We start from the raw sequence: 15,611 nt of genomic DNA, 5'->3' as shown, positions 1-15,611 counted from the left end.
TCAGAGTTCATGTCATGACACCTGTACCTGTGCTGTCGGGTCCCTCGTTAGTGACATCACACCTGAGGCCCCGCCCCCTCCTGAACTCAAACATGTCTCCGTCTCCCCCGACGTCTCCGCCGCCGGCCAGATGCGTCACATCTTCTTGATTCCAGGAAACATCATCCACCAATTAATCAAACTGTCAGTGTGCATCTCCTCCTCCTCTCACCTCCTCCCCCTCTTCTTCCTCCTCCTCCCCCTCTTCTTGCTCCTCCTCCTCTCACCTCCTCCCCTCTTCTTCCTCCCCCTCTTCTTCCTCCTCCTCCTCCTCTTCTTGCTCCTCCCCCTCTTCCCCCTCCTCTTCCCTCTCTTCTTCCTCCTCCTCTCCCTCTTCCCCCTCTTCTTCCTCCTCCTCTCCCTCTTCCCCCTCTTCCTCCTCCTCCTCCTCCTACCTCCTCCCCCTCTTCTTCCTCCTCCTCTTCCCCCTCCCCCTCCTCCTCCTCTCCCTCTTCCCCCTCTTCCTCCTCCTCCTCCTCTCACCTCATCCCCCTCTTCTTCCTCCTCCTCTTCCCCCTCCCCCTCTTCTTCCTCCTCCTCCTCCTCTCACCTCCTCCCCCTCTTCTTCCTCCCCCTCTTCTTCCTCCCCCTCTTCTTCCTCCTTCTCCTCCTCTCACCTCCTCCCCCTCTTCCCCGTCTTCTTCCCCCTCCTCCTCCTCCTCCTCCTCCTCTTCCTGTCCTTGAACGCACCGTCAGGAAGTTCGCTGTTCAACAATCTGATGTCGTTGCAAAGCAGAAGTTTATTTACGGGAAACAAAGTTTCTACAAACAGGGACTTTAAATCAGAGTCAGCAAAGTCTTTACATGATCATGAGAATAATAAACAATGAAAATGATAATAATCATAATAATAATAATAAACATCATGAAATGATAATAATAACAATCATAACAATAATCATAATAATGAGTACGCTCTTATTCTCTCAGACTTTTCTGTGACAAATGGATCGTTCTTATTGGTTCTCTCTCTCAGCCAATCAGGACACTTCATTCTGCGTCACCGCCTTTGACTCCAGCAGCATGTTGATGACGTCATCACTGTAGGACAAGGTGTGTCGCAACACCTGCACGGTGTGCTGGCCAATCAGAGGAGGGGGCGTCGGCTCAGCGTGGGTGAAGCTGCTGAAGCGAACCGCCGGACCTGAAGACGACAAACAGATAAACAAACAAACAAATAAACAAACAAATAAATAAACAAACAAACAGATAAACAAACAGATAAACAAACAGATAAACAAACAGACAAACAAACAAATAAACAAACAGACAAACAAATAAACAAACACATAAACAAACAAACAAACACATACAAATAAATAAACAAACAGATAAACAAATAAACAAACACATAAATAAACAAACAGATAAACAAACAAATAAATAAACAGACAGATAAACAAACAAACGGATGGACAAACAAATAGAGGTAATGCACGCTGCGGCCTCTAGGGGGCGATACACGAGGCTGTGAACTATGTGAACCTCCTTAACTCCTTTCCTACCCACTTCTCCTTGACCTTCATGGAAACAATTCTGAGGTCAAGGAGACATGTGAAGGAAAAGGAGAAGAAGGAGAAGACGAAGGGGAAGGAGAGAAATAAGAATATTCATTTACATATTGTTTTTGTTTGATTGTTTATACATAAGGAAGGAAGGAAGGAAGGAAGGAAGGAAGGAAGGAAGGAAGGAAGGAAGGAAGGAAGGAAGGAAGGAAGGAGTCGCAGGGAACAAAACTATTTATTTGGGGAAAATAACAACAATCATTTTTTTAAGTTCAGCACTAATGAGCTGAACTCTCACAGTCAAGGTGTGTGTGTGTGTGTGTGTGTGTGTGTGTGTGTGTGTGTGTGTGTGTGTGTTGGCCTACATCTTTGTTTCATGCATGACTGTGTTTATGTGAACAGCGCTTCTACTTTCACCCCATTAGCAACCGCTTCCCCTCCAATGGCTGTGTGTGTGTGTGTGTGTGTGTGTGTGTGTGTGTGTGTGTGTGTGTGTGTGTGTGTGTGTGTGTGAGTCAAACCTCTAAAACTTGGTTCTAGAAAGTTTACTAAACAGAGATGGAGAGAACAGAAAGTTGAGCAAAAAAAATAATATTGTTAACGTGGTGAATACACACACACACACACACACACACACACACACACACACACACACACACTCTGAAGACAGATCACACTGTGAATACAAACAGTGGAAACACATTGAGATCCATCAAATCAACTGAGTAGCAGAGTCTCCATGGACCTGTGTGTGTGTGTGTGTGTGTGTGTGTGTGTGTGTGTGTGTGTGTGTGTGTGTGTGTGTGTGTGTGTGTGTGCTGACCCGGTACGGTGATGCGTCCAGCTGTTGGATGGTTCATCTCCTGTATGAGGCCGTTGTGTTTCACCTGCAAACAAACACACAAACATTAAGTTATTAAAACACCTTCATTATCATCATCACACACACACACACACACACACACACACACACACACACACACACACACACACACTAACTGAGTCTTTTTTAAACATCCGTCTGTCTGTCTGTGAGGTGTTTTTACAGAACCAGAAACATTGTAGGTAAATGGACAGTTAATAATCCAAAATCTAGCCTAGCTTAGCACAAAGACTTGAAGCAGGTGGAAACTGTTAGCCTAGCTTAGCACAAAGACTTGAAGCAGGTGGAAACTGTTAGCCTAGCTTAGCACAAAGACTGGAAGCAGGTGGAAACTGTTAGCATAGATTAGCACAAAGGCTGCCGATGCATCTTGTCCACATGAGGTGAAACAGATCAGTCTTCAAGCTGTACACTCGCTGTACGTTCCTAAAACTCCCATGAGCGCTTGCTGCACACACTGAAGAAGCACCTGTGGAGAACAGGTGAGACACGACACGAAAGAGAAGGCCATGACGATGACACCGAGGAGGACGAGGAGACGAAGAAGAAGGCTGGTGATCCAGCAGAAGAGACCAAGTCCTGCAGGGGACGAGGTCTCTAAAGGTCTTAAAGGGCCGGGACCAGGTCTCTAAAGATCTTAAAGGGCCGGGATGAGGTCTCTAAAGATCTTAAAGGGCCGGGACCAGGTCTCTAAAGATCTTAAAGGGCCGGGATGAGGTCTCTAAAGATCTTAAAGGGCCGGGACCAGGTCTCTAAAGGTCTTAAAGGGCCGGGACCAGGTCTCTAAAGATCTTAAAGGGCCGGGATGAGGTCTCTAAAAGTCTTAAAGGGCCGGGACCAGGTCTCTAAAGATCTTAAAGGGCCGGGATGAGGTATCTAAAAGTCTTAAAGGGCCGGGACCAGGTCTCTAAAGATCTTAAAGGGCCGGGACCAGGTCTCTAAAGATCTTAAAGGGCCGGGACCAGGTCTCTAAAGATCTTAAAGGGCCGGGATGAGGTCTCTAAAGGTCTTAAAGGGCCGGGACCAGGTCTCTAAAGATCTTAAAGGGCCGGGATGAGGTCTCTAAAAGTCTTAAAGGGCCGGGACCATGTCTCTAAAGATCTTAAAGGGCCGGGATGAGGTATCTAAAAGTCTTAAAGGGCCGGGACCAGGTCTCTAAAGATCTTAAAGGGCCGGGACCAGGTCTCTAAAGATCTTAAAGGGCCGGGACCAGGTCTCTAAAGATCTTAAAGGGCCGGGACCAGGTCTCTAAAGATCTTAAAGGGCCGGGACCAGGTCTCTAAAGATCTTAAAGGGCCGGGATGAGGTCTCTAAAAGTCTTAAAGGGCCGGGATGAGGTCTCTAAAGGTCTTAAAGGGCCGGGATGAGGTCTCTAAAAGTCGCTGATCGATGGCTTTAATTTAATCATCAAACATGACACACGGAGCAGGAAGTCGACCAGCGCTGAACACAGCACATGGTGTGTGTGTGTGTGTGTTAGAATATGTGTACTTGTACTTCAAACATAAAACACTCATTCAGCACTTCCTCTTCTTGACGCTCATAAAACACACGTGTTGCTGTTGCTATGGAAACCACACAGCTGATTACTTGATAGCAGTTCTCAGAGTTCTGATTCTTGAAGTTAGTTTGATAATCGTCACAGAGACGACGGGAGGCCCGCTAGGACCAATTACTCACACACACACACACACACACACACACACACACACACACACACACACACACACACACACACACACACACACACACGTTAATCCTCCACAACAGACACCAACAACATGCACATGCCTATAATATTCTGATATACAGTGTTTGTGTGTGTGTGAGTGTGTGTGTGATGTGGGCACCAGTATTTGTGCATGCGTGCATACAAGTGTAACAGTATGATTGCCTGCATGTGTGTGTGTGTAATCCTATCTGCTTGTTATGCAGAGAATCATTACATCCATATGTTCATCTCACACACACGAAGAAGAAGAGGAGGAGGAGGAGGAGGAGGAGGAGGAGGAGGAGGAGGAGGAGGAGGAAGATGAGGAGGAAGAAGAAGAGGAGGAAGAAGAGGAAGAAGAAGAAGAGGAGGAAAAGGAAACAATCTTTTAAACCTGAGAGGTTCTTTCTGTGTTCGACAGGTGAAAGCAGAGGAACCTTCAGAGCGTCGTGCTCACGCTGGGGTTCTACAGGGAACCTCTGAGTATGAAGGCTCTTGTTTGCACCCCAGAGGGAGGACGGTCAGGACAGAGCCCAGAGGGAGGTGGAACCTGTGGAGGGGGTTCTGGGTGGAACTCTTCACAGAAGGTTCTAGAGGCAGAACCTCCGACATCCAATAGGATTTCACTTTTCTTGGTGGAACTTTTACAGAAGGTTCTTCCAGGAAACCACCATGAGAACTCTTCCTCTTATGACGACACGCCTCCTCTTCATCACCCCCCTCCTCTTCATGGCCCTCCTCATCATCACCCTCCTCCTCCTCATCATCACCCTCCTCCTCCTCTTCATCACCCTTCTCCTCTTCATCACCCTCCTCTTCATCATCCTCCTCCTCTTCATCGCCCTCCTCCTCCTCCTCGCTCTCTTTGAAGCACATGAACCCCCTCGTGTGCCGCCCGTCACACCGTGTTGCTGCAACATCAAGGGGAGGAGGGCGGAGTGTGTGTGTGTGTGTGTGTGTGTGTGTGTGTGTACCTGCTGCTCTCTGTTTGACCTCCACAATCAAAGAGCGTGTTCATGTGAACTCCTCTTGACGGGTTTAGATGTTACGTAACGCTGCAGCCGGGTGTTCGATCCCCGGGGACGCGACATGAATAATGCTCTTCAGTGTTTACTTCTGCCTTTGAAGAGGAGCAGCGACGTGTCACGACTTCCTGTGTGTGTGTATATATATATATATATATACACACACACATATCCATCAGACGGTGGCAGCTTTTACCCGAGCAGCAGTGCTACTGAAGCCCCGCCCCCTCCACCTTCTGCTGGTCAGACACCAGTTCTCCCATCACCACGTCCTCACAAGAGTCAAACAGAGACCAGAGACGCCTCTCCTCCATCACACGTGTCCTCCGTGTTCTCCGTGTCCTCCGTGTCCTCCGTGTTCTCCGTGTTCTCCGTGTCCTCCGTGTTCTCCGTGTCCTCCGTGTCCTCCGTGTCCTCCGTGTTCTCCGTGTCCTCCGTGTTCTCCGTGTCCTCCGTGTTCTCCGTGTCCTCCGTGTCCTCCGTGTTCTCCGTGTTCTCCGTGTCCTCCGTGTTCTCCGTGTCCTCCGTGTTCTCCGTGTCCTCTGTGTTCTCCGTGTTCTCCGTGTCCTCCGTGTTCTCCGTGTCCTCCGTGTCCTCCGTGTTCTCCGTGTTCTCCGTGTTCTCCGTGTTCTCCGTGTCCTCCGTGTCCTCCGTGTCCTCCGTGTTCTCCGTGTCCTCCGTGTCCTCCGTGTCCTCCGTGTCCTCCGTGTCCTCCGTGTCCTCCGTGTTCTCCGTGTCCTCCGTGTTCTCCGTGTTCTCCAGACCGGTGTTGCATCTCAACATCTTCCATCCTCTTTGTTTTGCTCAAGACGATCTCCTGTTTGTAATTTGTTCTCTTTGTGTCTCGTCTCTTTAAACTGGACCTGCAGGGTCCTGGTTCTGGTGAGCAAAGAACCAGCTGAAGGGGGACATGGGTTCTGTGAAGGTTCTCTACCTGTTCAGGTTCTCTGTTCTCTACCTGGCAATCGATGGTTCTGCTGCTTCTTCCATCATATAGTAGCTTATTTTACACACACACACACACACACACACACACACACACACACACACACACACACACACACACACACACACACACACAGTTTTATCGAGCGGCGTAACATCAGGATTTATTGATTATGAGGCAAACACATGGAAGAGCAGAAACATGGAGGAGAGGAAGAGGAGGAAGAGCAGGAGGAGGAAGAGGAGGAGGAGAGGAAGATGAGGAGGAGAGGAAACCAAGAAGAAAAGAGGTGTGGGTTTGTTGCTCAGAGGCACATCAGCAGTGATGAAGAGGAGGAAGAAGATCTACTGTTTCAAATGATCTGATGAATCTGGAGCTAGCATGTTAGCAGTTAGCCTGCTAGCTACCATCAAGCTATGAAGAGCCACTTCAACTCAAAGTTGGTTCTGGTTCTGGTTCAACTAGCAAACCTTCTAAGAACACAGACTAGAGAGCCAAGTCATGACATCACTGTTACGACTCCGGGTAAGCTAACAACAACAACAACAACAACATGGGTCGATGCCGTCGCTTTAACACGGTGATGCTCTCTCACAGGAACAGCGTGCATCTCTGAGCCTTAAAGGAACAGCAGCTCTGAGTCTTAAAGGAACAGCGTGCATCTCTGAGCCTTAAAGGAACAGCAGCTCTGAGTCTTAAAGGAACAGCAGCTCTGAGTCTTAAAGTAACAGCGTGCATCTCTGAGCCTTAAAGGAACAGCAGCTCTGAGTCTTAAAGGAACAGCGTGCATCTCTGAGCCTTAAAGGAACAGCAGCTCTGAGTCTTAAAGGAACAGCAGCTCTGAGTCTTAAAGTAACAGCGTGCAGCTCTGAGTCTTAAAGGAACAGCGTGCAGCTCTGAGTCTTAAAGTAACAGCAGCTCTGAGCCTTAAAGGAACAACAGCTCTGAGTCTTAAAGGAACAGCGTGCAGCTCTGAGTCTTAAAGTAACAGCAGCTCTGAGTCTTAAAGGAACAGCAGCTCTGAGTCTTAAAGGAACAGCGTGCAGCTCTGAGCCTTAAAGGAACAGCAGCTCTGAGTCTTAAAGGAACAGCGTGCAGCTCTGAGTCTTAAAGGAACAGCGTGCAGCTCTGAGTCTTAAAGGAACAGCGTGCAGCTCTGAGTCTTAAAGGAACAGCGTGCAGCTCTGAGTCTTAAAGGAACAGCAGCTCTGAGTCTTAAAGGAACAGCGTGCAGCTCTGAGTCTTAAAGGAACAGCAGCTCTGAGTCTTAAAGGAACAGCGTGCAGCTCTGAGTCTTAAAGGAACAGCAGCTCTGAGTCTTAAAGGAACAGCGTGCAGCTCTGAGTCTTAAAGTAACAGCAGCTCTGAATCTTAAAGTAACAGCAGCTCTGAGTCTTAAAGTAACAGCAGCTCTGAGCCTTAAAGTAACAGCAGCTCTGAGTCTTAAAGGAACAGCGTGCAGCTCTGAGCAGCATCTCGTGGTAAAACGACTTGTTTGCTCATTGAGTCCAAACAACGACTGTAGTTTAAGACGTTAGCCGTAAGCTAGCTAGCGACAGACCGCTGAGAGTTCTGTCTCTTTTTCTCTCTGATTAAGATCCTGAAATGTCAAAAGAAGCGTGAGAACGTGGTAGTGTGGGTTCCATCGCTCCTTCAGGCTGTTTTCCTTCTGACTCGGGTGTTTGTGCTCTGAAGGTCCATCATGGTTCGTGTGGATCCGTCGGCTTCAGTGTAATTACTCAGACGGCAGCAGTCTCATGTTTGTGTTGAGAAGATGTTTTCTTTGGACCGACCACGAACAGATCTGCTGCTTTTGGACGTTCCATCAAATAGTCTCCTTCTCCCAAGAAACACTTTGCTTCTCAATTAAGTGTCAAATCAAACAAAGCTTCTCTTTCTGCACACGCTTGTCTTCTGTTGATGATAGTCTCTGTGATCCAGTTCAGACCAGGTCAGGTCAGGTCAGGACTGAAGCGACGTGCTTTTCAATACATTAAAACAGGAATCAAACTTCTTCACATCGTTATGAAAGAAGAACCGACGTCAGCTCCTCATGAGATGACTCGTCAACACGGCCGAGCGTCATGCACATATCCATCAGAAGGTGGCAGCTTTTATCCGAGCAGCAGTGCTACTGAAGAGAGAGAAAGAGAGAAGGAGTATATCACACTCTTTCAGAAGCTCTTTGAAGGCCTCGGCCAGCACGTGTTACAAACTGGTTTCCTGACTCTGAACTGGTGCATGAGGGAGTCCGTGTTGCTGGTGAAGGTCTGACGATGGCCGGCTGTGACGATCTGTGACGATCACCCTCCCTGGAAACTCTTCCTGAAACTCTTCCTGAGAACACTTCCTGAGAACACTTCCTGGAAACACTTCCTGGAAACACTTCCTGGAAACTCTTCCTGGAAACTCTTCCTGAGAACTCTTCCTGAGAACTCTTCCTGAGAACTCTTCCTGAGAACACTTCCTGGAAACTCTTCCTGGGAACACGCCGCTCGGTGCAAGTGCAGTGAGATGAACGGCGTCTTCCTTCTGGATGCTCTGGATGGTTCTGACACATTCATCAAGACGATAAAGAGTTTATTCAGAAAGCAGAATAAAGTTATTCTTCACAGGAGTTTTCCCAATAATCCCTAAAGCTCAGCGTTCATGTTGGTTTTGGTACAAGAACACGTGGTGAGTGTTGAGAATGTAGAACATTCATATTTGGCATCTTGGCTTGGACCACATTACTCTCCACACCAAGCGACTGACCGGTGAACTAAAGGGTTCAGTCTAAAGGGTTCAGTCTCAAGGGTTCAGTCTCAAGGGTTCAGTCTCAAGGAAACAGTCTAAAGGGTTCAGTCTCAAGGGTTCAGTCTCAAGGGTTCAGTCTCAAGGGTTCAGTCTCAAGGAAACAGTCTAAAGGGTTCAGTCTCAAGGGTTCAGTCTCAAGGAAACAGTCTAAAGGGTTCAGTCTCAAGGGTTCAGTCTCAAGGGTTCAGTCTCAAGGGTTCAGTCTAAAGGGTTCAGTCTCAAGGAAACAGTCTAAAGGGTTCAGTCTAAAGGAAACAGTCTAAAGGGTTCAGTCTAAAGGGTTCAGTCTCAAGGGTTCAGTCTAAAGGGTTCAGTCTAAAGGAAACAGTCTAAAGGAAACAGTCTAAAGGGTTCAGTCTCAAGGGTTCAGTCTCAAAGGTTCAGTCTCAAAGGTTCAGTCTCAAGGGTTCAGTCTCAAGGGTTCAGTCTCAAGGGTTCAGTCTCAAGGGTTCAGTCTCAAAGGTTCAGTCTCAAGGGTTCAGTCTCAAGGGTTCAGTCTCAAAGGTTCAGTCTCAAAGGTTCAGTACACTGAGAAGGGACGGCCTTCATTGGCTGAAAGACTTTCCTCCATGACGGCTTACTGGGCTCCTAAAATGAGCTTCAGTTCCAACAAGGGTGTCACTGAACAATTTGACCTGAGCTTAAGCTTATTTCTTTATCAGTATATATCATTTTGAAGTCCTAAGAGCATAAATAATCTCCAGTGTTCCTCCTCGTGGCTTTCTAAGAATCTGTCCTCCGTCTCCGTGATGGAGCTTCCTCCCAGGAGGCGGGTGTTTGTGCAGCAGGACGTCCCGACCAATGAGAAGGCCCTCAGCGCTTCCCTCCACGTGTGCCTTCTCATCACTTCTCAGTCTTTGACGCTTCTTGTTGGGTCCATTACAAAAAGAATGTGTTCTATCATCCCAGCTCGTCCCGCGGCAGAGCTCCAGGAAGACAACAGACAGGAGAGACGATTTATCTGCTCCACAAATCAGTTTGGAGCCGAGAAGGAGGCGATCGTGCGTCTGCTAGAGAACCTCAAAGAACCTGCAGCTCTGCTGACGTCTTCGTCAAACCACCCTCGCTGCTAACTCCATGACCTGAGGCCACGGAGCTCCGTGGTGTGACGGAGTTTGAAGCTCCTTTCTCTCACTTATCCCACTACGTATCAATACGAGACAGCGGCCCTTTGGAAGAGGGGAACGCACAGAAGCATGCCAGCAGAGAAGGAAAAGACATTAAACCCAACAAGAGGAAACTACAAAGCCGGAGAGACCGGTGAAGCAACAAACGGTGTTGGGCGGGTTCTTTTAGAACCTTCACCTGGGTGCTCCGCCTTTACGGGGAACTGAAACGTTCCTTTGGGCAAAGCATTGACTGCTCTATATTCAGACTTTACTACCTCAAACGTCTCCGGCTCTTTTCAACGGTTCAGCCGCTAGAACCAGAAGAGATTTGACAGGAAATGACAAGCAACCGACCTCTCGGTTCAAGGTCAGCACCAGAACCCCAACACACACTTTCACTGAGTTCTGGTGATGCAGAGCTCGGTGTCTGGAGGAGCACCAATCAGAGCCACGAGGAGCTTCATGTGTTGACATGTTGACTTCATGACTGTGTGCGTACCAACCAGAGGGCCAAGTAATCGGCTTTACTTTGAAACTATGAAAACACCATCAGTCATTTTCTTGTGAATGTTTGTTTGTCTTCAGCGGTGGAAACTTCAGCGGTGAGTCACCACACCACCAGACCGCTCATACACTGATTCAGCTGACTGCTGATCTGGGATCAGGCCGAGGGTCTGCGTGACCTGGAGGAGCTGCAGTCTGCCAGCAGGACTCTAACTCCACGATATCCATTTAATGTCTATTAAATACCTATTTAATATATATTTAATGTCTATTAAATACATATTTAATATCTATTTAATGTGTATTTAATACATATTAAATATCTATGTATTGTCTACTGTCTGGCTGACCTGAGGATCACAGAACACTTCCTGGATGCTGTTGATTGGTCCAACAGGAACGCCGGAGCCCTCAAACCTCCTCAGCCAATCAGCTGTCTTCTCCTGCAGAAACCTGCACAGAGAAGGAAGTGATCGTCAATAGATATTTAATAACATGATAATACATCATTTAATAAAGAAATAAAAGCTTATTATCATCATTATTAGAATACTATTATGATTGGTATTATTATTATTATGTGTATGATTATGCGTGTGTGTGTGTGTGTGTCCACGCCTGTGTATGTGTGTGTGCGTGTGTGTGTGTGTGTGTGTACCTCTGTGACAGTGTCTGCAGCAGCTGCTTGCGGTTCTGCACTCTCAGCTGGTTGGTTCTGTACTCTGGTTGTTCTGTGAGCTCCAGCAGCTGCAGAACCTGTAAACACACTCGTTAATATATAAAATCAATTCATATTTATATAAAATATACGATAAAACATCCTGTACGTCTACTGGCTTTTAGAAGATGGGAAACACAGAAAAACATGAGTATCAAATACACTAATGGATATCATATTTAAAAGTACTACATGCATCGCTGTATGTACATATTTATATCTGCAAGCATGTGTACTTGTGTACTTCAGTACTTGTTCAGGAATACTTTTAAACTGGACTGAACTTGGTCACAATGTTGTAAAAACTCACATGGCAGACTTTCACAAACTGCTTGTCGTTGCCTGCAGCCACGACGATGTGTCCGTCTCTGGTTGGGAAGGCCTGAAACACAGGAGGCCTTCAGGAAACGCTTCCTCTCACAGGAGGAAACGCTTCCTCTCACAGGAGGAAACGCTTCCTCTCACAGGAGGAAACACTTCCTCTCTCACAAGAGGAAACACTTCCTCTCACACAAGAGGAAACACTTCCTCTCACAGGAGGAAACACTTCTTCTCTCACAAGAGGAAACACTTCTTCTCTCACAAGAGGAAACACTTCTTCTCTCACAAGAGGAAACACTTCTTCTCTCACAAGAGGAAACACTTCTTCTCTCACAAGAGGAAACACTTCCTCTCACAGGAGGAAACACTACCTCTCACAAGAGGAAACACTTCCTCTCACAAGAGGAAACACTTCTTCTCTCACAAGAGGAAACACTTCCTCTCACAAGAGGAAACACTTCTTCTCTCACAAGAGGAAACACTTCCTCTCACAAGAGGAAACACTTCTTCTCTCACAAGAGGAAACACTTCCTCTCACAGGAGGAAACACTTCTTCTCTCTCAAGAGGAAACACTTCTTCTCACAAGAGGAAACACTTCTTCTCTCACAAGAGGAAACACTTCCTCTCACAAGAGGAAACACTTCTTCTCTCACAAGAGGAAACACTTCCTCTCACAAGAGGAAACACTTCCTCTCACAAGAGGAAACACTTCTTCTCTCACAAGAGGAAACACTTCTTCTCTCACAAGAGGAAACACTTCTTCTCTCACAGGAGGAAACACTTCTTCTCTCACAGGAGGAAACACTTCTTCTCTCACAAGAGGAAACACTTCTTCTCTCACAAGAGGAAACACTTCCTCTCACAAGAGGAAACACTTCCTCTCACAAGAGGAAACACTTCTTCTCTCACAAGAGGAAACACTTCTTCTCTCACAAGAGGAAACACTTCCTCTCACAAGAGGAAACACTTCTTCTCTCACAGGAGGAAACACTTCTTCTCTCACAGGAGGAAACACTTCTTCTCTCACAAAAGGAAACACTTCCTCTCACAGGAGGAAACACTTCCTCTCACAGGAGGAAACACTTCTTCTCTCACAGGAGGAAACACTTCTTCTCTCACAGGAGGAAACACTTCTTCTCTCTCAAGAGGAAACACTTCTTCTCTCACAGGAGGAAACACTTCTTCTCTCTCAAGAGGAAACACTTCTTCTCTCACAAGAGGAAACACTTCTTCTCTCACAAGAGGAAACACTTCTTCTCTCACAAGAGGAAACACTTCTTCTCTCACATGAGGAAACACTTCCTCTCACAAGAGGAAACATTTCCTCTCTCACAGGAGGAAACACTTCCTCTCACAAGAGGAAACACATCTTCTCACAAGAGGAAACACTTCCTCTCTCAAGAGGAAGCACTTCATCTTGAGAGAGGAAACACTTCCTCTCTCAAGAGGAAACACTTCTTCTCACAAGAGGAAACACTTCCTCTCTCAAGAGGAAACACTTCCTCTCTCAAGAGGAAACACTTCCTCTCTCAAGAGGAAACACTTCTTCTCACAAGAGGAAACACTTCCTCTCTCAAGAGGAAACACTTCTTCTCTCAAGAGGAAACACTTCTTCTCACAAGAGGAAACACTTCCTCTCTCAAGAGGAAACACTTCTTCTCACAAGAGGAAACACTTCCTCTCTCAAGAGGAAACACTTCTTCTCTCAAGAGGAAACACTTCTTCTCACAAGAGGAAACACTTCCTCTTGAGAGAGGAAACACTTCATCTTGAGAGAGGAAGCACTTCATCTTGAGAGAGGAAACACTTCCTCTCTCAAGAGGAAGCGCTTCATCTTGAGAGAGGAAACACTTCCTCTCTCAAGAGGAAACACTTCCTCTCTCAAGAGGAAACACTTCCTCTCACAAGAGCAAACACTTCCTCTCTCAAGAGGAAACACTTCCTCTCTCAAGAGGAAGCACTTCCTCTCTCAAGAGGAAGCACTTCCTCTTGAGAGAGGAAACACTTCCTCTCTCAAGAGGAAACACTTCTTCTCACAAGAGGAAACACTTCCTCTCACAAGAGGAAACACTTCCTCTCTCAAGAGGAAGCGCTTCATCTTGAGAGAGGAAACACTTCCTCTCTCAAGAGGAAACACTTCCTCTCTCAAGAGGAAACACTTCCTCTTGAGAGAGGAAGCACTTCATCTTGAGAGAGGAAACACTTCATCTTGAGAGAGGAAGCACTTCATCTTGAGAGAGGAAACACTTCCTCTCTCAAGAGGAAACGCTTCATCTTGAGAGAGGAAACACTTCCTCTCTCAAGAGGAAACACTTCCTCTCTCAAGAGGAAACACTTCTTCTCACAAGAGGAAACACTTCCTCTCTCAAGAGGAAACACTTCTTCTCTCAAGAGGAAACACTTCTTCTCACAAGAGGAAACACTTCCTCTCTCAAGAGGAAACACTTCTTCTCACAAGAGGAAACACTTCCTCTCTCAAGAGGAAACACTTCCTCTTGAGAGAGGAAACACTTCATCTTGAGAGAGGAAACACTTCCTCTCTCAAGAGGAAACACTTCTTCTCTCAAGAGGAAACACTTCTTCTCACAAGAGGAAACACTTCCTCTCTCAAGAGGAAACACTTCCTCTTGAGAGAGGAAACACTTCATCTTGAGAGAGGAAGCACTTCATCTTGAGAGAGGAAACACTTCCTCTCTCAAGAGGAAGCGCTTCATCTTGAGAGAGGAAACACTTCCTCTCTCAAGAGGAAACACTTCCTCTCACAAGAGGAAACACTTCCTCTCTCAAGAGGAAACACTTCCTCTCTCAAGAGGAGGGGTGAGTTAAGAGTGATGCATGTCTTTATGTTTCATCTGAATTCAGACACATGATGTCAGGACCTTCTTGTTTGAGTATTTAATGAACGTATCTGTTTCAGACACAACATGACCTTCATGATCAGAACCATCACTGATGACCTCATGTCCTGCTCAACTTCTTATGTTCATGGTTTCCTCCACTCTGGTTAACCCTCAGGTTCTGCTGATGTTCCATCCCAGTAATCTGAAGCAGCCTGAGGAAAGCTGCTGCAGGGCTTCTTCCTCTCTCTGTACTTCCTCCTTCTCTCCTTCTTCCTCCTCCTCCTCCTCCCTCACAATTGCTTGTAATAAAAGATCGTCGCCACATGAAAGGAGGACAAGAGCGGCTGTCATACATCTCTCACACACACACACACACACACACACACACACACACACACACACACACACACACACACACACACACACACACACACACACACACACACACTGCTCCCACCGCCGCCTCCCTTTCATCCCCGGCCCCAGGGGGTTGTGGGTAACGCAGTGCACCGGGGGACTACGAGGGTACGCTCCTCCACAGAACCACAGAACCAGACCGGCCCCGGAGAGCACCGGCGGTCTGAACCCGACAACAACTGTCAAAGAATTAAAAGCTCAACGCTTCACGTCTACATACATGTAGTACTTTATACTGTACTATATCTTAGAGCATGTAGTACTTTATACTGTACTACATCTTAGAGCATGTAGTACTTTATACTGTACTACATCTTAGAGCATGTAGTACTTTATACTGTACTACGTCTCAGAGGTACACGTAGTACTTTATACTGCACTACGTCTCAGAGGTACACGTAGTACTTTATACTGTACTACATCTTAGAGCATGTAGTACTTTATACTGTACTACGTCTCAGAGGTACACGTAGTACTTTATACTGTACTACATCTTAGAGCATGTAGTACTTTATACTGTACTACATCTTAGAGCATGTAGTACTTTATACTGTACTACATCTTAGAGCATGTAGTACTTTATACTGTACTACGTCTCAGAGGTACACGTAGTACTTTATACTGTACTACGTCTCAGAGGTACACGTAGTACTTTATACTGCACTACGTCTCAGAGGTACACGTAGTACTTTATACTGCACTACGTCTCAGAGGTACACGTAGTACTTTATACTGTACTACGTCTCAGAGGTACACGTAGTACTTTATACTGTACTACGTCTCAGAGGTACACGTA

General features: G+C 46.7%; 1 protein-coding gene across 1 annotated transcript in view; it reads right to left on the bottom strand.

Moving 5' to 3' along the window:
- Positions 1-816: 816 nt before the first annotated feature.
- sugct (succinyl-CoA:glutarate-CoA transferase) overlaps positions 817-15,611 on the bottom strand; it is a 19,109-nt gene continuing 4,314 nt past the window's right edge. The window contains exons 9-13 of the mRNA XM_079234299.1: positions 11,547-11,618; positions 11,177-11,274; positions 10,869-10,971; positions 2,368-2,431; positions 817-1,183 (exon numbers count right to left, since the gene is read on the bottom strand). Coding sequence (XP_079090425.1) covers positions 1,020-1,183; positions 2,368-2,431; positions 10,869-10,971; positions 11,177-11,274; positions 11,547-11,618 — 501 coding nt within the window. The 3' untranslated portion in view covers positions 817-1,019. The remainder of the gene's footprint in view (positions 1,184-2,367; positions 2,432-10,868; positions 10,972-11,176; positions 11,275-11,546; positions 11,619-15,611) is intronic.

This window comes from Taurulus bubalis (assembly GCF_910589615.1).
Source record: "Taurulus bubalis genome assembly, chromosome: 18".
Classification (NCBI taxonomy): Eukaryota; Metazoa; Chordata; class Actinopteri; order Perciformes; family Cottidae; genus Taurulus; species Taurulus bubalis.
The sequence above is the reverse complement of the archived record's forward strand: the minus strand, read 5'-3'. Positions and strand labels throughout refer to the sequence as shown.